Source organism: Aplidium turbinatum, chromosome 12, assembly GCF_918807975.1.
Source record: "Aplidium turbinatum chromosome 12, kaAplTurb1.1, whole genome shotgun sequence".
Taxonomy (NCBI): Eukaryota; Metazoa; Chordata; class Ascidiacea; order Aplousobranchia; family Polyclinidae; genus Aplidium; species Aplidium turbinatum.
Genome location: NC_137483.1, coordinates 3,863,015 through 3,887,381, shown reverse-complemented (window position 1 = coordinate 3,887,381; position 24,367 = coordinate 3,863,015). Strand labels below are relative to the sequence as shown.

Genomic DNA, 24,367 nt, shown 5'->3' with positions numbered 1-24,367 from the left:
GTGTTAGGAGCTTTATCTAGCTATTCTGCAGTACCCACATGCGTAACAGATTTTGTTGGTGAGTTGCGAAATGGCACGTTTCCCTTTATTGATTGTCGAGATGATACAAAGTACCCAGCTAGCAAAATTACGTAATTTAAGGTCAGCAGACGTTGAATCAATGTCAAAAAGAAAGATTTTCTAGCTGGGTAAGCATTGAATGTGCTCTTACGCAATTGTCACTCAATATTAAGCCAACAATGCGCATTAAAAAAATAATTACTTGGTGCGAAAGGTTTCAGAATATTTTGAATTGAATTTTTAATTCCACTGTACTTTGAATCTACTGTGTGTGTCACATATCCCTAGAAGCTATAGAATAGTGAAGCAGCAACTATCATAGTTTGGCCACATCATGAAAAGTAAATCAATGGAAAAGACGTCATGCCTAGTGTGGTCAGCGGGGGAAGAGGAAAGGGCCGTCCCAAAGCGAGATGGCTCGACACAGTGACAAATGACAGCAGGATGGGCATTGGGCATGGAAGAGATGAAGGAGGTTGTGAGGAGTCGAGAGCTGTAAAGAAAGAAGATCTATGGACTGATCGAGAGGCGAAATCGACTGAACAGTGACGATAACTGTGTGTACTATTGACTTATCACTCACACGCTTAGCATAGTCGTTTCATGAATCTAGAATTGTATAAATCATGCATTTGCTGTTTGTATTTGTTATTTTTTATATATTTGTATACATCACTACTTCAATACACGCTGTTAGCACTTGTTGTTGATTGCTGAGAGTCAAGCAGACAAAAAGCGCAAGTATTGTAACTCATATCATTGATATTATCATCAATGTAAAGATTTTGCTAACAGAAACGTTATCTTATGCAATATGAAAAGCTAGCGTTTTTGCATTTAGCGCGAAGTTTTCTTTGTATAAAAGTAAAAACGGCAAATTGTCTAGTTTAGTGGTTCTCAACCGGGGGTAGTGAAGCGATGTCAAGGGGTCCGTGAAAGTTTCCGAGCTTGCAGCATGAGTGATAAATTACTAAATTAAAAAATTGTTTGCGCTTCATTTGTGTATTACATGTACAGTGATTCTCAAACTGCACGTCGCAACGCACTGGTATGTGGTTCGAAACTTCAAAGAACATTGCACCAAGGTTTGGTTTCCTAGCTAAAAAAATCATATATATAAATGAGTTAAATTTTTTAATAAGGCTATGTTCAATTTTTGGAGACAGCGGATTGTTGGTCAATCCTTAACTTATAAATGCAAACGTTAGTCAGCAGTCTATTAGCACCCACAGTTTTGCAATGACTGTGATTACAACGAAATATTGATTACAAATGAAAAAACGGAGAAACTTCTGTAACGGTGGTAAAAGTTCTATTAATTTTTACTGAATTTTTGTTTCTGTGTGCCAACATATAGCTCATAACTAAAGCAGTTTTTATGAAACAAAAAATCCAAAAAAGTGACTTTAAAATTCAAAAAATTGACCTAACGATAAAGTGACTGAATGAGCCGCTGTTTCTTGTATTTTATAGTGAAAATAACGCTGCATCAACGAAAAAAGATATTCAAATCAACAAAAAAGCATTGAAACATTCAACAGAATATATTAGGCTCATTTGAAGGCTGCATAATATCAGTCAAAACGTCAAACAAAATTTAACTTTGATTGTGAAACGAGATTTTGCATGAAAACAAAAAATGACGCATAACGCTTGACGCTTAAAATCGGCAAAATAGTTGACGGCGCTATTATTTCCGGCCACTAAAAAATAAACTCACGGCGCTAGCCTCGGTGTCAACAAAAAGTTGACGGCGTCAACGTACAACACGGATTCTAGGTCAATAGTCAGTTATGCAACATCGTTTGTGGCAGACTGAAGAAAATGTCTGGTCACATTTTGTTGCAAAATAGAAACAAAAATAAGTTCAATTTTAGCATTTTCTTGCCAGGGGGGTTGATACTTTTCTTTAGTCAGATGCATCCCTAACAACGGCGTAAATATAGACGAATGTACGAATACATAATAACGATAAATACTATCAACACTACAAAAAAGTGCTCAATGCCAAGCAGAACAAAGTTTTTAAGTGACCAGTAACTTTTTTGATACATACGTTCAATACCTATAGCTTATAGACCTAAACAGACAACTAACTCCACAACGAGCATCTCGTTCATCAAGAACATGAGTCGAAATGTGACGTAATGTTAAGGTCAGTAGGCCGTAGCCCTAAGAAGGGCGTAGACATTTCTCCCTAGAGCAGCTTACTGTTCATAATCACGAAAGAAGTCAAGACCTATTTTCGAAGGAGCACCACTGCTCAATCCAGGGCACATTCTTCAGGACCTTGCCAAACACACAGCCACATGCTCTTGAGCGGTGTCGAACCGGCGCTTAAATAACTTTCTGGTCTTTCAATGTTCATTATTCTAGAAATGTCGTCATTGTTTTGCAGTGTTTTTAATGTTAAGATCCTAAACAAAGCACAATTGAGATTGACAAACTTTGAACAAGAAGCTGTTAAAGTATCAGTTTTTTTCTCAAACATTTAGACTGGACGTGTCAATTACATAAAATTGACTTTATTGAAATAAAATTGACCAAGCGATATAAAATTGACTTTTTATTGATCTATCAAACTAAGATTTTGAAACCTACTCTTTGTGTCCAGAAATCCCAGAACTCTTATTTAAAATCACATCGCAATAAGTTACTAAAAAAACTTGACTTCATTGACTTTACTTGCCCTACTCATAACATAACTTTGTCAATGTCATCAATCGTCATAAGTGCGTCGCGAGTTCAGCAAATTCTTCTAAGTGTGTTAATTCGAAACTTATAAACATTTGATTCCATAGGAGAGGCGATATAACAAAATTTCAGATAAAAATTTTTAAGGGTCCGTTTTGAAGACACCCAAGGGCTCCGCCAAGAACAAAAAGATTGAGAACCGCTGGTCTAGTTAAAAAAAGTCTTTAAAACTGATTTAATGAAAATCAGTAGGCTACTCTTTATTGTGACATCATAGACCTGTTAATCAAAGATAATTCTTTACACACTTCTAATATCATATGTACTTGTTTTGTATAATATTTAATTACTATGGGCAACTGCCACAGCTACTGTCGGCAATACAATTTTCTCACTTACAAGTCACAGGTATTCATATGTTAAAAAGCATCAAAAATTTGTAAAGAATAAACAAAACTTTTAATGAAATCAAAGCGAAGCCCATATATTATGACATCATATTAAGTACTGTAGTCCTGTTCAGATCGTATTACATGTGTCATTGACGCGGTGTATATGTATCGCTGCGCTATGCCCTTTCATCGCGTGGGTGTCATTCTTTTATCATTTTTAATCAACGATTCCGCATAGTTTCAGTGCTTGGAAATTTTTAAGTGAGATTTCTGAAATTTCATTTTCGAATCAACCATCTGTGTGAGTAACTGTACAATATTTTCTACTGCTTCCGAATTTGGCTTCGAGTTTGTTCATGGAATTAGAATAGGAGCCGATACTTCTAAATTTCTGTTTGTTTGCGTTAGTCAAGGTTGTCCATATTTAAAGCAAAACTATAAAAGCAAAGAGCATGTATCATAAAAAATACCATCTACGGTGGTTCAGGATAGGCTTGCCTAGTCAGCAAATCAGTTTTTTTTGACATAAACCTACAGAAGTTGACGACTCAACGTAAAAGAGAACTGATTTGCTGTCTGGATGATGGAGTGCAGTAGCTATACGGTGAGGGTCGCTGGGAAAGCAGGTCAGGACCGATACTAAGCGTGATTCCGGACTTTCACTGAAAAAGATAATGCTTCTGAAAAGTTTTTTTTCCAAGGGATAGTTAGGTGATTGTTTTATAAGTGCAAAAACGAGAACATTTATAAAAATACCTTGAGCTTTTCAACAAGTTTCTGGGTTCCTTGAATTGAATGACCCCGGGCCCTGGCCCAAAAGTACTCACTGGACCATTCATGTCAAAGCTAGTGGCTACGATATACATCGAGCGTGGCTATGTCTTTGCGCGCAACATGACAAATTAGAAAACAAAACTTGCAAATGAAAACGTAGTCATGAAAAGTTATATTTTGACGTAGCCCAAGCTGTATTAGTGTACCAGCATTGTGTCAATTTTGACTATCATTTAATTTGACCTGCTACTTAGTACTGTAAAGTAATTTACTCAACAACAATTTGAGTTCCAGTACCCGAAAAAATTCTTAACTGTTATCGTTCACTTAATAGAGTGAATTGTTGAGCCAATGGGGGCGCAGAAATTGAACCTTGCCTGGGGCACAATGTAGCCTTGCACCGGCCCTGTGCACAACAAGTTAGTGAGAATACACTTCTTGCTCACTCTGGACAACAACGACACTGAAAACCATCAATTAGTGAAAGAGTTTAGTTGCAAAGCAAACGGAAGGTTGTTGTTTGATATTAAGTTTACTGCCTCTCCATCAGAAAAGGAAACTTATTGTACGGCACCGATATCAAGAAACTTAATTCAACCAAGGCGGACGAAATAAAACAAAAGCTGCTATTTTATGAGAAGAAACGGAATTTAGGAGCAAAAATGTTAAAACACCAGGATAATTTGGTCAAAATATATAGTTTCCAACATACTTTTCCAACATGCTTTTTTCCAACCTGCTATTATATAGTTTCCAACATGTAGATTGTAGATACTAAACTCATGTTCAGCAAACGTTTCGAAAACTAGACTGTTTTCATCTTCAGTGCTATCTGCAAGAACATGAATACTTAAAATGATTTGATTTATATCGAAGGGCGTTGGTTCGACGCTCGGCTGTGCCTTGATTAGACATTGGGGAGATAAAATTTCAAACCGTCCATCTAACTCAAACCTTCAACTAAGTGTTTTATCTATCAGGTAAATAATCACCTTCACGTGGTCCCCCCCGTCAGTAAAATACGAAACGTATGCAAAACAAAGCTTGTCAAACAAGAGCATACGACGAAGAAGGTTAATAATTATGCTTTCTTCGTACGGTAATTCTTAGCATGGCGGCAAGGGAACGAAGCAATTGTAAAGAAGGGTTAAAAAGCAACCATTCAAGTGAAATTAGCCTCTAAGTCTAATTGTTGTTGTTTGTCAGCACAAACTGCGCCTGGGGTTAATTTTTTGTACCGTCGAAGAAACCCAATCTATGTGCCACCTTCAGACGTGCAGTTAAGTGTCCTGCCGAAAACACAGCCACATGCTCTTGAGCGATATCGAACGGGCGTCCTTTCAATTGTGGTATTAGGTCTCTTACAACTCTACAATGCAATCGGTGATTGTTGTTGTATTCAGTGAATTGTCTCACCATTGTCCATCATGTGAAGCATTGTTGCTTGTACAATTCTTAATTGTTTTACGTAAAGGTTAGATTTATGGTTTGAGTAAAACGTTAGGTGAGGTTCACAGTTAAATGAGGATTGAGGATAATTTATAGGCATCCCAAGCAGCAAAACTCCTTCTTTTTGCGTTGATTAAACGTCTCCAGAAAATTCAACGCCTGTAAGAAAAATTTGCATCAAAATCAAACATTTGTGTTTTCAATATTATTATTACTATTATAACGTCATTCATTGTATTATAGTTGCTAAGTAGTTGATAGAATCAAACGTCATTGCCGCAAAGTATTCCTAGCTACGTGGTATTAGTTGGATTACTATTAGTGACATAAAAGGAATCAGAAAACATGCAGCCCCTAAAACAACCAAAGTACCTTGTTCTTCTGTTCGTGCTGTCTGTGCCTAAATTACAAGGTCAACCAACACCCGCAGAGATGCAGGCTCCACAAACAGGTAACAATGTTTTTATGAATGTGGCATTGTTACTCAAAGACAAAGAAAAGTAAGATCATAATCGCTTATCCAGATAGACTTATTATTTTGCGGTTTGTTTTTGAAGCTTTAAAATATTCCAATAGAATTTGTTTTTTTCTAGATATAATTCCACATTGGTGTTTCAAATTATTGTTTTGGCAACCTGCAAAATAAACTACTTCGATTGCGTTTTTACTAACAACAATAAACTTTGAACAGAGAATAGATTCTTTTCCTTGGATCTGATATTTCTCCTTGACGGCTCCACCTCTGTGGGAAATTTAAACTTCGAAAAAGTGAAAGCCTTTGTCAAGCAAATTGCTGCTGAGTTTAACATTTCTGATGGGTCGACACAAATTGGTGTAATTCAATACTCCTTCTATAACAGAAACAAGTATGTGAATTATGTTCCTCTTTTTTCAAGTGTTACATTGGTCGAGTGACCTTTCTATAATCTTTTCAAGGTTTTAATATCATTTAAATTTTTCATTCATCAGTGATTATGCGTGGGCAAGGATTTAATGGAATGTCAAATATACGAAAGCTGCCGATTCGATGACAGCGCAGTCTTTCGATAATAATTCCATTTGTCTGTTGTGTTGCAACTATAATTGTCAATGTAATACCATAGGCGATGATATAGGTTTACAACGGACACAAAATGAAATCATAATACGAAATATAATAAATGGATAAAATGATAGCAATATCTTCATTAAACTACTTGTAACGTACGAACACGCACACAGAGTGACGGTTATTGTATTCAGCTGTCGACGACAACGACAGCTACGACAACGAACAAGCGACGGTGAAGTGAAGAAGAAGGTTTCTGTGACAACACAGCAAAACAACGATTAGCAAACAAAACTTACGAATTAGGCCTCATGCGGAATTACAGATGACGAATTATAGGCCTAATGAATTCTTACCGACTAATTTGTGGCGCACGGAACAGCACAGGGAGAAACCCAACAATTGAAAATTCTACCGTTGTAGATCGAAACTGAACATATAAACAGTAAAATATTATGCTATAAAATTCACATCATAGGTGAGTCCCGTACTTGATTTAAACATCGGGAAATAAGACGAGGTACTTATTACACTTAACCATTGACACTAAAATTCACATTGGCCTATTCTATCACAAAGGTTGCAGTAGGATGTTAAGCTTACCGTGAACTGTGATAATCACTGATTTGGCCACATAGGCTAACGGCAACGACAGATGAAATTGCTGCACAGGCTTCAACAATACAGTATGCTGTAACACTTGTTTTGATTCAACTAAAAAACAGCAGCACCGTTAATAGCTCGAATAACTGTCAGTCGCTAACTAGTTGCTGTAAACGTTAAGCTGATATTTACATGTACTGCCTGTGCCACTTGACAAAACTCAAAGAACAAAGAAACGTAGTAACGAACGCAAAGTCGCAAATGCAATTATGACGTAACCATCACACCTCGAGGTGAGACAGCAGGGGTTGCCAGGTGCTACTTAGGGAATCCGAATTTAGTTGTTACACATAGAAAAGGAGGCGGACAAATACGACGTAACACTACTCATAATAATAACTAAAATAATAACAGTTTAAAAAAACGAAGCAAAACGTAAACGTTTGGCAACGCTAAGACAAAGGGATTAGTCTTGAAGAACATCCGATGTTATTTTGGCAAAAACCGATGGAAGTACAAGTATTTTAAAAAGTAAACGAAATGAAATTCGTCTCATGTTCATCCAAGCTCTTTAGGTTCAGTTTCGTTTTATTTTGAATTGAATTTCTTGGCAGTGTTATGGCATGACGTAAAGATCACGTGATTGAAGCATAAACATATTTGGTTTATTACTTCACGCTTACGGCGTCTTAAGGTCTTTGTTTGATATCATTGTGATGCCATTGTTATGTAAACGATTGCGTTGTCTTGCAGTTCTTTGGACAATCAGATGCACTTGACCACTGAGATCGCGTTGGGAGAGGTCACTGATCCAGATGTGTTTGAGGTAACGGTTAAAAACACAAATTTTATTACTGTCTTGTTGATCAAATCATTGTCTAATATCAACAGTAAAATGATTATTTGAATAAGTAGCCTACATTGTAATGATGAAATCACACTTGTACGGCGAAAGCTTTGCAATAAATTTAATTTTATCCATTTAGTATGGTATCCTCTGCTATATTGCCAAGAGATATAAACTATTTCAATTTAGTGCAGAATGTATTTTTTAAAGTAAAAAAAATATGAAGAACTTGTTGTTAGATCAACGGATTGTGAGCTGTTGAAACGATAAATAATTGTGCGCTATTTTTTTCAGAATTCCTTGAATGATGTTAAGCTGTTAGGGTTGAGCACTTATACTTCATTCGCCTTGAACAAGACTGTTCTTGATTTCCAAGCTTCGCGCCGTTATTCGGACCCCTCGACAGCCCAAGTGGTTGTCCTCTTCACAGATGGAAAGTAGGTCATGCAACAAGAAGACGTGCTTGATTGATTGATTTTTAGAATTTTTGTCCGAAGACTAACAAATCGTCTTTGAAATCTTAGACTAATCCTGGCAGTTTTTATACTTGTAGATGCTTTAAATTACTGACGCGAACCCGATCACCGAGATTGACAGAATAAAGTTATTGAAGTGGTGTTCCCTCGAATTATTCCATTCGCCAGGTGCCATTAAATGGAGAGCTATTCTTGAAATAAGCTGTTCAGTGTTCAAGCTCACACCTGAAAATTGAACCAGCGTTTTTTGATCTTCTCGTTTCTTTGTTTGCAAAATCAAACATTGTTGCAGTTGGAATTGAACTGCAACTGCAAGTAATATACTGGTTAAAACTCACTTGGTTCAAGTAAAGTCAAAATCTTTCCATTGCCAAAAACGTATAGCCACGTATTATCTATCCGACGCCGTTTCGTGCGTAATCTAAGCCACCTAGCCTAACTTTTATTTTTTTCAGTGCTAACGACGGCCAATACCTTCCGGCTACAGCAGCATATGTCAGATCATTAGGAGTTAAAGTTATTGCTGTTGGAGTTGGTCTAACCAACAAAGAAGAGCTGAGGGTAAAGTGTTTAAAACTTTTATAAACATAAAAAGTGCAATTAATGTTTCCTAGCTATGCCCAAATTATCATTAATTACAATGTAGTAACATTTGTGTAGAAAGAATTAAGCGTTAGGCTATATACAAGGTCATTGTGGCAATAAAAATATTAGCTTATGCAGCTTATAGGCCTATCAGTACATTGGCAATTCGCAAAAGTAAAGTTTACAGCATAGTAGATTAGATAGTTTTTGTTTTACCTTGTAAGATCATATCTAAGGCTTATAGGTGGTGTATATAGGAAAATAAATGACGTTATTTTTCAGATCATTGCCACAGGAACTGACACAGACGAGGGTGTTTACAGTGTGAATGGGTTTTCAGACCTGGACAACATAGTTCAGGATGTAAGAGAAGCCATAGGTAAGAAAACTAAAAAAATCCTCCCAAATAGCTCAGTTGGTTCAGTCCTCGAATTTGCTCTCGACAAAACTCAAGACCAACCAGCGCTGGTTCGACTCTTGGGGTGTGCGCTTGAACAAGGAAGCATAGCGAGGCCTACTCTCGATTCAGCAGTACTTAGTGCATTAAGTACTTCACAAAAAACAACACTTTGACAATCGGAAACTTTACTCCGCAAATCTCGGTAACCTAGCCAGCATCAGCGGCTCAAAGCCTCCACAATTATGCCAAACTGGTAGGAATCAATGGCTTTCTAAGCACGAGGATAAAACTTAAAACCAACCAAAAAGTTCTGGCCTAAAGTCTACTTTATTAGTATAAAATTTTGTTAGTACAATTAGGGTAGCCTACTCAGTAACAGATGTGCTGCAGCATCCTGGTGAGTTTAGATGCAATTTCTGCTATTGGTTTGTTGAAGGAGAAACGTAACCTAACAATTTGTTTGCATTTATTTCAACTTCCAGTTGGCTACGGTATATTTTTAGCTAGTAATAAATTGATGATTTTGTTTATAAATTCTTCTTTCGTATGTTTGTGTTCACAGTTTATAAGTTTCTTTTCTTTTTTTAAAAGACGTGAATGAATGTGACAATAGCACGGTTCGCAGTTCCTGCCCATCAAACGCCACCTGCTTCAACACTGTGGGATCATATATTTGTCAATGCAATGACGGTTTTAGGGGAAATGAAACGTGTAACGGTAAGTTTAGTACAAAACAACACAGAAAACCTAAAATTTAAAGTATACATCGATAAAACAGTGTTACCACTATCTTTAATTTGTACATTCACCAAACCTATAACATGTGTTTGGTCTAAAACGCTTACAGTTTATAGATTATTTTCAGTTGACTTAATATGTGATAATTATGTTAAATGCCGTGTCGTTGCTAGGTTTTTATCTGTTTATGATTCAAGAAAATCACCTCTTTACTTGAATTGTACAGTAGTATAATCTTAGACGGAATCTTTTAGAATACTATTTTAGAACAATGTATTGTATAGCCTACAACACGATACCGGTACATTATATTTTTTTATGTCTGCCATTCGACATGAAAAACTCATCACATTTCTATGCTATTGTTTGAAAACTAAATAATGTCGATTGTTTGTGTTTCAGACATCGACGAGTGTGAAGAAAATACGGACAATTGCCATCCGAATGCTACTTGTATGAACTTGATTGGATCTCATACTTGCCAGTGCAAAGTGGGGTTCAATGGAACAGGCTTCATATGTACAGGTTGCTGCCAGATATTGCCTGTCTAGACTACTTCTTGGCTCTAGCGTCTGTCGCTGAGTTCCTGCTACACTCGACTGCCGAGAAACACATGTTTTTGAAAAAGTCTTGATGGCTAGTGTGGAGGCTACACCGGTATGATTAGCGAAACACAATGCTCGCTGTTCTATAGTGAGTAGTTAGGTAGTGCTGACGCCAGGAAGATCGCCCCTTTTCACCAGAACATTGCAATTGTTGTGAAAATCAGAAGCATTTTTTATATTTGAAGACAAGCCACTGAGTCCTATAATGCTTAGATTTGTTATTAGTTTAACTTTTAACTCGTTGACATCTGTAATGGGCCGTCGAGTGTACAATAAATCAAGAATAATATCCCAGACAGCAAAATCCGTCATTTTTACATTGATTCAACGTATGCAGACGTTGAATCGATGTAAAAATGATGCATTGGTCTGTCTAGGATATTTTCATCTGCCAAAAGTTGCTTTTTTTCTCCGCTATTCTCAAGCTAACAGTAAATCTACCACACAATCAATTAGACTGACATCAGCATTCTCATACAGACAACAATGAATGCGAAGTAGCCAACAATGATTGTGACGACAACGCGACTTGCACGAACGTGGCAGGTTCCTTCTTCTGTCGATGTGATTCTGGATTCTCGGGAGATGGTGTCGCATGCGGAGGTAGGCTTGAAACAACTAAAATACAATAAATCATTCACTGGCAGTAGCAGATAAATTAGGAATTTTGTGTACAAAGTACAAACGTGTGATTGGACGTGCTCTTGCGACGTTAGAATCAAATGAGCGCTTTGTACAGTTTGTCTGAGCTTTATTTTGCCTTCTTTCACAATATATTGCGTAGCGGTTGACCTCGTTTTGGATGAATTTACTGGTGCAAATTGTTGAATATTTATCTTTGTCTTTTCTGTATTTTATTATATACCGTATGTCTGTGAGAATACAACATTGGCGATCTTCGTCCTTGTTTAAGACAAAGGATTAACCAGCTGAGGCTATAATCAGCTCACCTGGAATAGCAAACTTTTAATCTGGACTGGTTGATTATCATGTCAGTCAGGTGACTAGTGTCTTGTATGAGAAGTGCATATATTTTTTTGAGAAGAACACCCATCAACCACATTGTGCAAAATTCTAACTTCCCAGAAAAAGTTCGTGCTTTAAAAATCTAGCTTAATAAAAGTGAGGCGACATTCCTGAGTTCACCATCCCCAATCTTCTTGCCCTCTCTGCATAAGTGCAGAGCTGTTGAGAGGACATTTCGGCCGCGGTAGCAATAAAGAGCTTGGGCTCCACAAGCGGGTAACTTCTAAACAATTTAAAACAAAAGTCTCTAGCCTACAACGTTCAAGGAAGGGCAGTTCTTTAACAAAAATAATGAGTTTTCTCTGAAAAAGGTTTGGAAAGGATTCAAAGGCATTGTACCTCAATAAAACTCAAAACAATATGCTACGTTTTCTTCCAGTTCTTGCCTCACTCAATAAAAAAATTAAGGTCCCAGGTGAAGTTGAAGATTAAGATTAAGTGAACGAGAAGGCAAGGGAGTCAATCTTCGTGTACACCTTCAGGCACGCCTTTAAGTGTTCTGCCAAAGACACTGCCAAATGCTCTTGATCAGTGTAACCAGCTTAGTGGCCGAGTGGTTTCGCCTTCGGCTCTGGTGCTGGTAGATCTGAGATCGATTCCAGGTCGGGTCAAACCGAAGACTTTAAAAACGGTACCGATTGTGTTCTATCCTGCATGGCGCAGTGAGAATGAATCGGGTAATAATGTGATAACATCGTAAACCTGATACAAATTAAAAATGAGCCCTGTCGCTAAAAGACCTTAGCTGTTGTAGAGCGACAATAAATAAAACCATAACATTATTATTATTATCTTGATCAGTGTCGGTTTTACTGAAGAATGGCCACATTAAGGAGACCTGCAAACCAGATTCTGGCCAATCGGGTTATAAAATTGTTTTCAAGAATATTATTCTTTTGAAAAGTATTTATTGTTAAATATTTCAAAACCTTTTTTTCCTACAGACATCAACGAGTGTGAAGACTTAAGTACAATCGATTGCAGTCCAGATGCACTGTGCGAGAATACTAAAGGATCGTACTTTTGCGAATGTAAAAACGGATTTTCCGGAAACGGGTTTCGTTGTGACGGTGAGTTTTTAACAATGAAAAATATTTTGCTGTCGCTGCCAATTCTTGTTACAAGAGTATCGACTGCCGAGGATCATGCAGTTGATCCAATAGTCGCAATGGCTAGCGTGGAGGCTACATCGTTATAGTTAGAGAATCGCAACTGCTCCCTGTTCTAGTGAGTAGCTTATTCAGCCTTATGCTGATTGCCAGGAGGAACGCTCCTTTTTACACAATGAAAACATTTGCTTACCGAAACCAAGGATATTAAAACAGGTATCCCTGACTGGAACATTAAAAGCAGCAATGAAAATTTGCTGATTTACTTTTAATTTGTAGAAATTGGCTATATGGCTAAAGCAAATTGATAACATTACACAGTAACTTTATTTCAGTACTGAACATCTTATAGATATTTTTGTGTTCAAGTGCGACTTAACAAAAAATGTATTAGGCTATTTAAGTTCAGATCCAAATTTAAGTTTTCAACTTTCTGAGATTTTACTCCTATGACAGACAAAACAAAAGTAACTTCAGCTGGTTTAACATATTTTATTACACAAAAAAATATAACATATTTAAAAATAAACTCAAACGTTTTCGACACATACGTGTGTCCTCTTTAGGAATTACTTTCTGCAATATACCTGATGTAATATACCTGAAGTAAATCTTGATGACGACACAAGTACGTGGCGAAAACGTTTAGGTTTATTTTTAAATATGTTATATTTCTTTGTGTTACAAAACATGTTAAACCCGCTAAAGTTACTTTGTTTTGTTTGTCTATGGTCCAAGAAAGCAAACTCTCTATCAAAGCTTTAATGCAATGGTCTTTCATCAACTGATTGTGTTCAGGAAGCCCTTACGTTTCCAATATTGACCTTGGAATTTATGATTACTTAAATTTGAAATATTTAATTTTGTTTAGCCTAGGTCTCACTCTTGCCATTACAAGTAGGGAGTAGGGTGTAATAATTTGATAAAGCAAATGCAACATTTTCACTCCTAAGTTAACGATTTAGTAAAATGTACAATTGATTTTACAAATTCGAGTTCTAACTGGAATTCGAATTCGGATTCGAGTTTGAATTTGAGTCCCTGTTCGAGCTCAGCCAGTGATTATAACTTTTCAAATTTAGTTTGAGTTTCAGTTTTTTCCACGTCTTGTTGTTAACAGACATAGACGAATGTGCCAATCCTGAACAAAACAATTGCCACGCTGATGCTCTGTGTACCAACACTCGTGGATCACACGGTTGCAATTGCAATGCAGGCTTCACTGGAGACGGACTTACTTGCACAGGTAATAATTGTAGCCTACGAGTAGTTGATTCTACGTAAAAGATCTGTATGAAATAAAAGAACATTAGTCAGAACTGGTGCATTGTTGTTTTTTAAACACAAAAAACAATAACTTTTATTGAGGTTTAAGCCATTTCCTCTGAGTGTCTCATTTAAAACCAAAAGTTATTTGTGAATTGCGATCCCATGTAGTTGGTGAAGAACGTGAGCTATCCATGTCTTCCCGAGTAAACTTGGTAGTTTTGTTTTCGCTACAATATTTTACCTACATTATCCGTCTACGTCTTATGTTAAATTCCAATATGAGTTTAGCAGTGTACTGCATCGTCGGCTGCATAGCCGAGTGGTGAGAACACTGGAACGGCAATCGAAAGGGCGCCGGTTCAACACCGCTCAAGAGCATGCGGCTGTGTCTGTGGCAGGACACTTAAAGCCATGCCTGAAGGTGGACACGAAGATTGGCTTCCTTGCCTTCCCGTCCACTTAATCCAAATCTTCAAGTACCGGGTGTAAGCCTGCTGGATACGACAAACAAAAATAAGTGTACTAACGCAAAGAGCTAACGTTGTAACTATACGTCAAACGACCACTCTATTAGAAGAAAGTTGTTTGCATTGCGAGATGTGAGATTAATTGATTGTTTTCACTTTTCTTATGTTTTTCATTTGTTGTTCCTGGTATTTTTCAACATGCAGAAATTTCAGGTTGGTAATAATCCAATGAAACCTATAGGTCATGACAAAATATTCGAGTTTGAGTTAGGCTGGCTGTTGATAAATGCTCGTGACACTTTTTTTGTCAAGCGTAAGATTGTTCTCTCGTTGTCCAGTATGTGGTATCATACTATTCTACTGGTTCTGTTTGATTGATTGAATCTTCATCCTTGAAGCTTCTTTGAGAGCTTATTGAAAGTAGTTTCTCATATTTGTAGAGGATTTGAACCATTGGCGCAGGGTTGGTTGCCGAAATTGACAGAGTAAAGTTTTGAAATGTCAAAGTGTTGTTGCCTGTAAATTATTCCATCAACTGAATATAGGCTACCAATGCTTTGCTCAAGCGTACACCGCAAGAGCACCTCCCTAACCTAACTATCTCCGCTTGATCTTAAAGTTTCTGTATGTATGAAGTCAAGCGCTAACCAACTGAGCCATCGGGGCGGATAGTTTGTTGAAGGACGACAAATATCATTTGTGTGAGAGACCTCGTGCGTTACAAATGTGATCTAAGATGCAAAAATTAGCTTTCTGAAATTTAACGTCATCAACTTACGCAGATATCGATGAGTGTGACGGTGAAAACAATTGTCATTCCGATGCCACTTGCTCGAACACGCCCGGTTCTTTCAAGTGCATGTGCAATCCTGGATATACTGGAGACGGTGTGGAATGTATAGGTAAGTAGCCCATTATGATCATCTCACTTTACCTTGTGTTTCAGTAGGGACATTGCATTACGGGACTCGCAGTTTCGCTATTCTGGCAACATGGAAAGGGTCAATTGCTAATTTGATATTAAGTTGGTTTAGCCTTGATAGGTTATTCCTGGTAGTTTCACATACTTGTAGAGGGTCTTGACGCAAGGCCGGTTACCGAGATTGACAGAGTGAAGTTTTCGATTGTTGAAGTGTTGTTGTCGGGGAATTATTCCATCCATTAGGTGCCGCTGAATGGAGAGTAGTCCTTAGAATGCGTTGCTCAAGCGCACACCCCGTGAGTCGAACCAGCGCCGCTTGATCTTGAAGCTTCTTCATTCACGAAGTCACGTGGTAACCAACTGAGCTATCGGGGCGGACATTAATTTTTTTACGCCTTGCTACAAGCTTGCTTTCAACAAAAACCTTAAATTACGTAAAAATCAACTTCATTCCTTTTATATAACCGTAAAAGGTACAATACTCTGTGAATCAAAAATAAAACGTAGCCCTTATACTGTAGTGCGGCGGACAAGTCAAAAGCCGACGTACTTTCGCATCCTTATGATCTGAAATCCCCATGTTGTAGGGCAGAGGTGTGCAACGTGCGGCCCGCGGGCCAAATGCCTCTCACAAAGCAAAAATATCTGACCCGAGGTAGGCCTTTTACATGGACTTCTAAATAGTAGCATCTGGACTGGAAACTCAGTGGGCAACAGGAGGCCAAACAGTTGGTACAACAGTTGGCCAACAATGGGCCAACAGCCAAGTAACTAACCCTGTTGGTCCACTGTTGGCCAACTGTTGTACCAACTGTTTGGCCTCCTGTTGCCCACTGAGTTTCCAGTCCAGATGCTACTATTTAGAAGTCCATGCCTTTTATCTGGTTTGCTGCACGAGTAGGTCTACTTTGAAATAAAACATGTTAGTCGATGAGAAATGCAAGTTTGGCCCGCGGACTAACCAGCAGGATACGCGTATCACACCCGGCAGTATGAAACGTTGCACGTAGGCTGCCACGAAACTTATCCTGTGAACATTTTCCTGATTTTAGTTTTCTGAAACTTAAGCCTGCAATAAAAATACTTTTAATTTGAAAACTATTCTGTATTTCCCAGTGACCGTCAATGTTACTTGCCTGGACAGTTCCATCACAGTGACCATAGTCGCCAAGTATTTGACCGAACAGGGCATCGCTTTGAGAGACTTGCACTTCCGCAATACGTCTTGTACGGGAGTTGTGCACGAACAACTTGCAAGTTTTTGGGTTTACGAGACAGGCTTATCCGATTGTTTGACAGAAGTCAATGTGAGTTATAAAACTGGTACAAGTTGCAGAACAGCAATAGGGCTATTTATATGATAGCCTGCCGGTGGCTGATTCAGATGGGAGAGTGAATGGTGCAACCGACACCGGTAAAACAAATAAAAGTACTCACGGTCTATTTACAAGGTCGGATTAATGTAACCTACACATAATTGTTTCTGTTGAAATCACCCTCCTAAAGTTACTTACTAGATTCGCTCCTATAGCCTGCCATCCTCTTCTTTTGTATCTCTTTGTTTAGTACGTTTGTATTACTTTCCATGATAATATGGTAATATGGTATATGCTTGCATTGCAGAGCACCGAAACTAGTTTGGTGTACAGCAACACGCTTAGTAACATCCGTGAAAGTGGCGCATTTTTCGGGGTTCCCCATACCATTGCAATAAAGTGTGCCTACAGCACAAGGGTGAATATGGAAGAAGAGCGTTTGAACCACAGTAACTCAAAGTAAGATGTTTTTATGACTAGTAGCTTAGTTGTAGAGTAATAGAGTTCTTACTAGTACCATGCTAATTACAGGAAATGTTCCACAATGCGACCGAGACCATATCGGTCCTTCAAAACACTTTAAAAACGCTGTTCTTGTCCCACCTGGAAAAATTCCCGGCCTCTAAAATAATTTCCTATTGATTCCAAAAGTACCTTCTGGACCCCCTGTAAAAGCTTCTGGTCCAAGGCCTTGTAGGTTATTCTTTTTGAATCAATGAACATTTTCATAAAGCAGAAAAAATCTTCATCCATCAATTATTCTAAAGCGACCTACATCAAGAATTCACACACCAACTAATCAATCCATGTCACTATCATTCATCAATCATGCACTGTCACAAAGACATGTCCGATGTTCTTCATCCAACAATAAAGACTGTCCATCCATAGAAAGATTAGAACTGTTGAAAAGATGATTTTTTTTGTTTGGTGGACATGTTTTCTACAGAGATATATCATCATCATTCGTCATCTCCGCTTGCAACAGATTGCTCATCAACATGGGTTATCTGTTTCCAAGATTGGCAATTTTGAGACCGGTCCATGCCTAAATGTATGCTGCATTTTATTACAAAAACTAGTCATGCACGTTTTAAACACCTCAATATCTATATGTTCTGTTATCATAAACAATGAATCAACGCAATAACTGTTTATATTTTCTTTCTTACCAGTAACCTTGTCGCTCTACAACCTCCGACCAGTTTAGGCGAATTTGATGCCAAATTTGAACTCTTCACAGACGCAGCCTACACAGTTGAAGACGCCAGAACCGAATATTCACCAAATGATATTATTTTTGTGCAGGTAAGTAGGCTATTGCTTTATCTGTTTTTTTTTTCATATTTAAACTTATGCCCATTAGCTGATTCATAATTAGGCTACGCGCATGAAAAGGCAAAATAGCCAAACTTCTTGTCCGTCTTCATGCGTGTGTAACCGCAAGCAATTGTTCGCCGCGATAGCTCAGGTGGTTAATGCTTGACTTTGTGAACGAAGAAGCTCCAAGATCAAGCGTGGCACTGGTTCGACTCTCGAGGTGTGTGCTTGAGCAACGCCATATGAGGAATGCTCTCCATTCAGCTGCACCTAATGAATGGAATAATTTCCCAGCAAAGAACACTTCAACAACTAGTGAACGGGCCTGCGTCGGTTGTTCAAAATCTCTACCAGTATCCATAGCCCGCGCACTGAAGCAGTTCAAAGCGACGTTCTTTCGGGTGTCTTACGGTTCCTCTCACCACTCGACCACGCAGCTAAATAGCATTTGCAATATTAAAAAATATTAATATTATATAACACTCAATCAAGTTGTGTCTTGTGTTTAATTTTATGTGTTTGTGGTAGATCTTAACGTTTTACATTCAACTGTAAATATTCAGTCAGGAATTTGTGTACTCTCTGTTAGTTTTTTGTAATTTTTTGTTTACGTTATCTCAGATAGCTATTGTATGTTTATTTTTTATGTAAATGTCTCTTACATTTGTTTTGTTTCTTTTTCCATACACCTGCTACTTTGAGAGTTTCAACAAGACTGCAAAGTCAAACTAAATTTTGTCAAATTTTATTCACACATTTTATTCACATTTTAATTAAATTTAATTAATTAAATTTACATTTTAAAATTTAACACCAAAATGCAGAAGGTTTTCAACACAACGACTTTACAAGCCCAATTTTTTTTATTTTTTATATTATATCAATTCTTAAAACTTGCCACTTTAGATATCCTTGGATAGTTCCGTGGAAGACTTGGCTTTGCAGATCAACAGCTGTTGGGCAACGCCGGACCCCAATGGCGCTCTCAGATACACATTTATCGAAGATGGGTACGTTTTTATCAAGTTACAAATATGTTATCTCACGTCATCAAGCTGCGTTGTCAAAGTTTTGATTTTATTTAGTTGCATCTAGATTCTAGATTCTATACTGTAGAGTGTCGCTCATTTTGAAATTTTTGCTTTCAGATGTCCTGTCGCTGGTGCAAACGAAAATATAAAAGTAAGTTTGTACAATACCCTAATTGTGTTGACGTTTCACTTTCAAAATTCAACAGCCTCTTTCGGGGTACAAAAGCTACATTAGAGGAGTCTTTGATGGAAAGGCTATTACAAAGAAGCAGGTCTGGTATAGCCAAGCAGTGTTTTCATACGTTTTTCTCCTTCAGAAGCCACAACTGCTTTTATCATCTTGTACAATTTTTTTTCCCTATTAAGATTATCCATAAAATCTTGTAGATCTCTTTTTGGATTATTGGTAGAAAATTTAACCTTGGCCCAAGTCAACTTACCAAGGTTACGGTTTCGAATATAAGTTTGAAGGTAAATGAATGACCATCATCATCAGCCAGTCATGCCGCTAAAGACAAATATTCATAACTAATTATATTTATCAACAAACCTCTAGCCTGGGTTGCTTGAGTGCTCTACAAATATGTCCAATGTGCAGGTATTCAGGAACGGTGAGGAGACGAGGGCACGGTTTCAAACTCCAATTATTGGATTTGTGAATTCTGATTCGGTTTATTTGCAATGCTCGTTGGAAGCCTGTCTAACATCGATTGAAAACACATGCGCAATAGTAAGTTTCGATTTGTTTGTTTATTCTTTTGTAAGCAACTTACCACTTGTTTCATGTTGGGCCTTCTAACCACAGCAAATGACATAATATGCTCGTTATGATTATGAACTTTGCAAAGTCGATTTTATTGAAAAATTATGAAGGTATCTAATTTAGACGTTTGATAAAAATTTCTTCTTGTCCCGCAAATATATAAAGCCAAATAACATCAAGAGAATCAGCATAATATTTTTAAACACACATGAAAACATTGCGTTGATATAGATTTACAGGGAGCACTTTCGGCACATCATAGTGTCATCAGGAATAACAATGATAGAAGTTAGGTACATTTATAAAACAATCGACTAATGAAGCATGGCCAACAAAAGGCTTCTTGACTACACGAAAATACATGTAGAAGTCTTATTGACTATAACAAAGCTACACCCAATTGCTGCAACAATAGAATCAAATATTCTAAAACTTTTCGGCCACACTGAAAAATCAAAATACGGAGTCAGAAAAAGTCTGCATTGAAGGTAAAGTTAACGGAAAGAGATAAAGAAGCACACCACCAAGGCGATGGCATGACAACATCTGGGCATGGACCGAACTCAATTTAACAACACTGGGCACTGTAGCTAAAAACTGTGACTCATGAAAACATATAACTCATGTTGATGAGCAATTTGCATTGCAAGGCATGACAACATCTGGGCATGGACCGAACTCAATTTAACGACACTGGGCACTGTAGCTAAAAACTGTGACTCATGAAAACATATAACTCATGTTGATGAGCAATTTGCATTGCAAGGCATGACAACATCTGGGCATGGACCGAACTCAATTTAAAGACACTGGGCACTGTAGCTAAAAACTGTGACTCATGAAAACATATAACTCATGTTGATGAGCAATCTTCTGCAAGCGGAGATGGCGACTAAATTTAAAGAACCATTTACTGTTATAAATTTTATTGTAATTTTTCAATTTTGTGTTTTTGATTAATATTAATCAGTCATATCGCTGCTGACAGACAAAGTTCATATATGTTTCTACATCACGCAATCTTAGATATCTAGCTTTGTGGTTGAAAAGTTAGATTAAGTCGATGAGAAAGCAACTTAGTAACTTATAGTAACTTAATATATTTTTCGTTGCAGTTGCAGACACGTTAATGAAGAAATATAAAATAGTTTGATTAAAAAATTAATTGGTTTCAGAGTTGTAACTCCAGACGCAAGCGGTCCTTGCAATCTATTACCAGACGAAGAAACAAGAGGCAGATATTGATAGGTCACATTCTAAAGACTAAGTTGATTTCTGTTGGCCCTTTTGTCATGAAGAAAGGTAGGCTATTGCATGTCATTGATCTCGACCTGTCATAAGCTAAAATCGTTTATCTTTTGTGATGTATTAACTTTTTAACAAGATTAGGTGTGTAAGCTTAAGCTATCTAACAACTTTTGCAATGATAAACTGTTTTTTTATATTAATATTCAAAATTAAGAGAGACTTTTCTCTACCTTAGATTAGAAGGGTGTTGTCCATGGTTGCATTTTTGAAGAGTCATGAAACCAACAAGAAATCGTTGAGTTGCACAATTTAAAAAAAGAATAGAAACAAATCAAATTTCACTGCTGTGGAAATTATTTCAGTTTTTTTAATTTTTTCATTGGAACCTTGGTGAAAATTTAATAGGTTGCACAATACAAAAAGTTACGAGTGACCATGAAAATCAGTGACGATCTGAAACAGCCAAAGTTGCTTAAAAAAAAAATGACTTTTTTACGCCTTTTTTTCAGCGGGCTGTAGACCTTAGAAGGACCGCAGGCATTTTTTTTAGAGCAGCGTGCTGTTTAAAATTATTAGAGAAATCAAAGGAGCACCACTCCGCAGTAGACAGCATACCTTTGTCTTTCCGAAGACACGGCCACATGCTCTGAAGCGGTGTCGAACCGGCGCCCTAACGAACGTCGAACCAGGGCTCCACCACTTGGCTATGCAGCCAGTTTTTTACGCCTCATCTTCCGCAACTAGCAATGATTTGAGCAACAAGAATGAGGTCAATATTGAGACAACTTTCCGTGTAGCGACACCTACCGGATGGATTAGTTTACAACCAACATTATGTCTCAACACCATGCGCGGGTTTTACATCTTGATTATTAGTGACCGGGTTTGTCCAGAGGCTTGAAGATTTGGATTGAAGACTGTTTTAGTTGCAAAAAAATATCTCCATAATAAATCAATGTAGGCTAGGTTTTATTTTAACATGTAAAGCATGGTAAATCACGCAGGCTGTGTGCAAATGTCTTGCAATGCAAAATGTGCAAAATATAAAATAATTGGAACAAAGACATGACTTTACACCTAAAATAAAATTTGGAAATAAAACTATAACACTTTCTCTTGTTTGTTTTTAGATCATTTGAAAACTGCAGAAGCAGAAAACATTGAAGTGGACACGGCAACCGGTCTTTCCAATGATGGGTTGATTGGCTTGTCGGTCGCCTGTGCCTTCATTGCCTTGATTTCAGTAGTTTTTGCTGCTTATCTTATCATAAGACAACGCGAATCTGTTGGACCAAGTCGAGAATATATTGCCTTTGAGCATATTGGAGAATTAGACAACTAAACATTCCTTTTATACAAAATTGAAAGAAAGAGTTTGAAAAATACCTTTGACGCGTGCACAGTGCCGGTTTAATAAGCTTATGCATGGCCACCTAAAGATACGGCCTGATTTGTCACATTTTGCAGAAATTTCCAGGTTTTTCTAACTTTGGGCGAACGTTTAAATAAATTTTTCTAAAAATTAGATTTTTACGCTTTCTTTTCTCTTTTCCTCAGATGACACAATAGGTTTTAACATCCTCACATGTTGAAAAACAAAGAAAATTTGATTTCAAAGATTTTAGTCAGACTGTTAATTTTTCAATAACAGTCTGATTTAACGTTTTTCAACTTAATTTTTCTCATTTGCTATTGCTTCCCCAAGGCAACAAAAAGTTTTGTGTCATTAGGAAACCGCAAAAAGTAAAAACATCTCAAAAAATGTCAGTCAAGCACTAGCAGTAGCTGTAATCAAAATCTGCAAAATGTGACAAATCAGGCCGCATCTCCAGGTGGCCATGGCCTATGTATGCTAAATTCGAAACTGGTGCAGACAATTGCTGAAGGTTTGTACCAAAAGCTCTTCGAAATACAACAGGCTACTTTTGTTTTGAACAATTATCAACCTAAAGAGGCTAATTTAAAAAAAAGTTTTTGTAAGTTTAAAGGTGCCTCTGGTAGCCTATTCATTATTGCTACTTTGTCGTGTATTTGTTGCTTTGCCTCAACTTCGGTAGCAAGTGTGAAATCGTGATTTTTAATTTGCCACTTTAGTGAGATTTCAACTCGTACAAAACTGTGCCAACTGTTAAGTCTATGTTTTATTGATTGATTAAATCTTTATTGTCGGACTGGATAAGCTTCTTGCAGAGCTTAATCGTGGCAATTTCGCATAGACTACCGTAGCCTACTTGTAGAGACTTTGAATCACTGGCGCAGGTCCAGTCACCGAGATTGACAGAGTGAAGTTTTCGATTGTTGAAGTCTTGTTGCCAGGGAATTACTCCATCCATGAGATGCCGCTGGAGAGTAGTCCTTAGAATGCGTTGCTCAAGCGCACACCTCGAGAGTCAAACCAGCGTTGCTTGATCTTGAAGCTTCTTCGTTTCAGTCCTTTCTTCTTTTGACGCGAAAACATGGATATCAATTTAGTACGTTTTTTGTCAAGTAAAATAATTAGGCCCACTACGCTATTGTTGATAAATTTAGGCAGTAAAAGGTGTAGGCTATGGTGCAATTGCGATGACAAAAAGGGGGGGTCTAGTGGGAACGTTTGGACCCGAGCCCGGGAAGACTTTAGGGGTCCGTAGTTTTCCAAGAGCCGGTAGTTTGGAATTCTTTAGATATAGACCTTGTATATTTTTCTAAGAAGTGGTTTGATTTGGGGCTCAAAAATTTTATTGATACCGTGCCTGAATTATCCTTTCAACGTCCATGGTATGGGGTTGTAAAGTCTACACTACAGGGGCAAATCAACCTGCGCATTAAGAAACGTCGGCTGATTGTCGGTCACGAAAGGCCGTGGCCCGTGGGCCTTTCGTTGAGAACTAAAATTTTGTCAACTAATGTTAATACTTTAGATGAACAAATAATCCTCAAAAAGAAGTAAAACTTGTAATTTAGCGATAGGCTATAGGCCTAACCACTTTTTTCATCAAATTTATGTTGTGGATACATAATACAGGTTTATTTTTTTATCGATGATCAGCTCACGTTGGCCCACTGGCCAAATAACTTACAATATGCGCCAACGTCGCGCCGACGAAATAGTTTCGGTAGCCTAACGACACGATGCCCCTCCCCTCGAACCGTCATTGGTATAGGTAATCATCGTCTCTGCCTCACTTTCCCAACCATGTCGATCTGTTGGGCTATTGGCGAAGCTCATAAGGTGGGCTGGCCAAA

General features: G+C 37.7%; 1 protein-coding gene across 1 annotated transcript; it reads left to right on the top strand.

Annotated features, from left to right (window-relative positions):
* The first annotated feature begins 5,620 nt into the window (after nt 1–5,620).
* LOC145781050 (uncharacterized) lies at nt 5,621–23,313 on the top strand. The gene is made up of 20 exons (XM_082592772.1): nt 5,621–5,820; nt 6,061–6,235; nt 7,774–7,846; nt 8,162–8,304; nt 8,799–8,904; nt 9,211–9,307; nt 9,920–10,045; nt 10,469–10,591; nt 11,152–11,274; nt 12,642–12,767; nt 13,927–14,052; nt 15,325–15,444; nt 16,581–16,771; nt 17,088–17,239; nt 17,956–18,088; nt 19,007–19,110; nt 19,249–19,282; nt 19,730–19,861; nt 21,070–21,196; nt 22,273–23,313. Exons 1-20 carry the CDS (start codon nt 5,715–5,717, stop codon nt 22,482–22,484), a joined length of 2,529 nt encoding a protein of 842 aa, XP_082448898.1. The 5' UTR covers nt 5,621–5,714; the 3' UTR covers nt 22,485–23,313.
* The last annotated feature ends 1,054 nt before the right edge of the window (nt 23,314–24,367 follow it).

What these genes read in the sequence shown, in the direction of transcription:
- LOC145781050 (XM_082592772.1), top strand. Translation starts at nt 5,715, where the DNA reads ATGCAGCCCCTAAAACAACCAAAGTACCTTGTTCTTCTGTTCGTGCTG. An exon ending in GATGCAGGCTCCACAAACAG is followed by an intron (nt 5,821 to 6,060) that starts GTAACAATGTTT and finishes AACTTTGAACAG; the next exon opens with AGAATAGATTCTTTTCCTTG. An exon ending in CCAACAAAGAAGAGCTGAGG is followed by an intron (nt 8,905 to 9,210) that starts GTAAAGTGTTTA and finishes GTTATTTTTCAG; the next exon opens with ATCATTGCCACAGGAACTGA.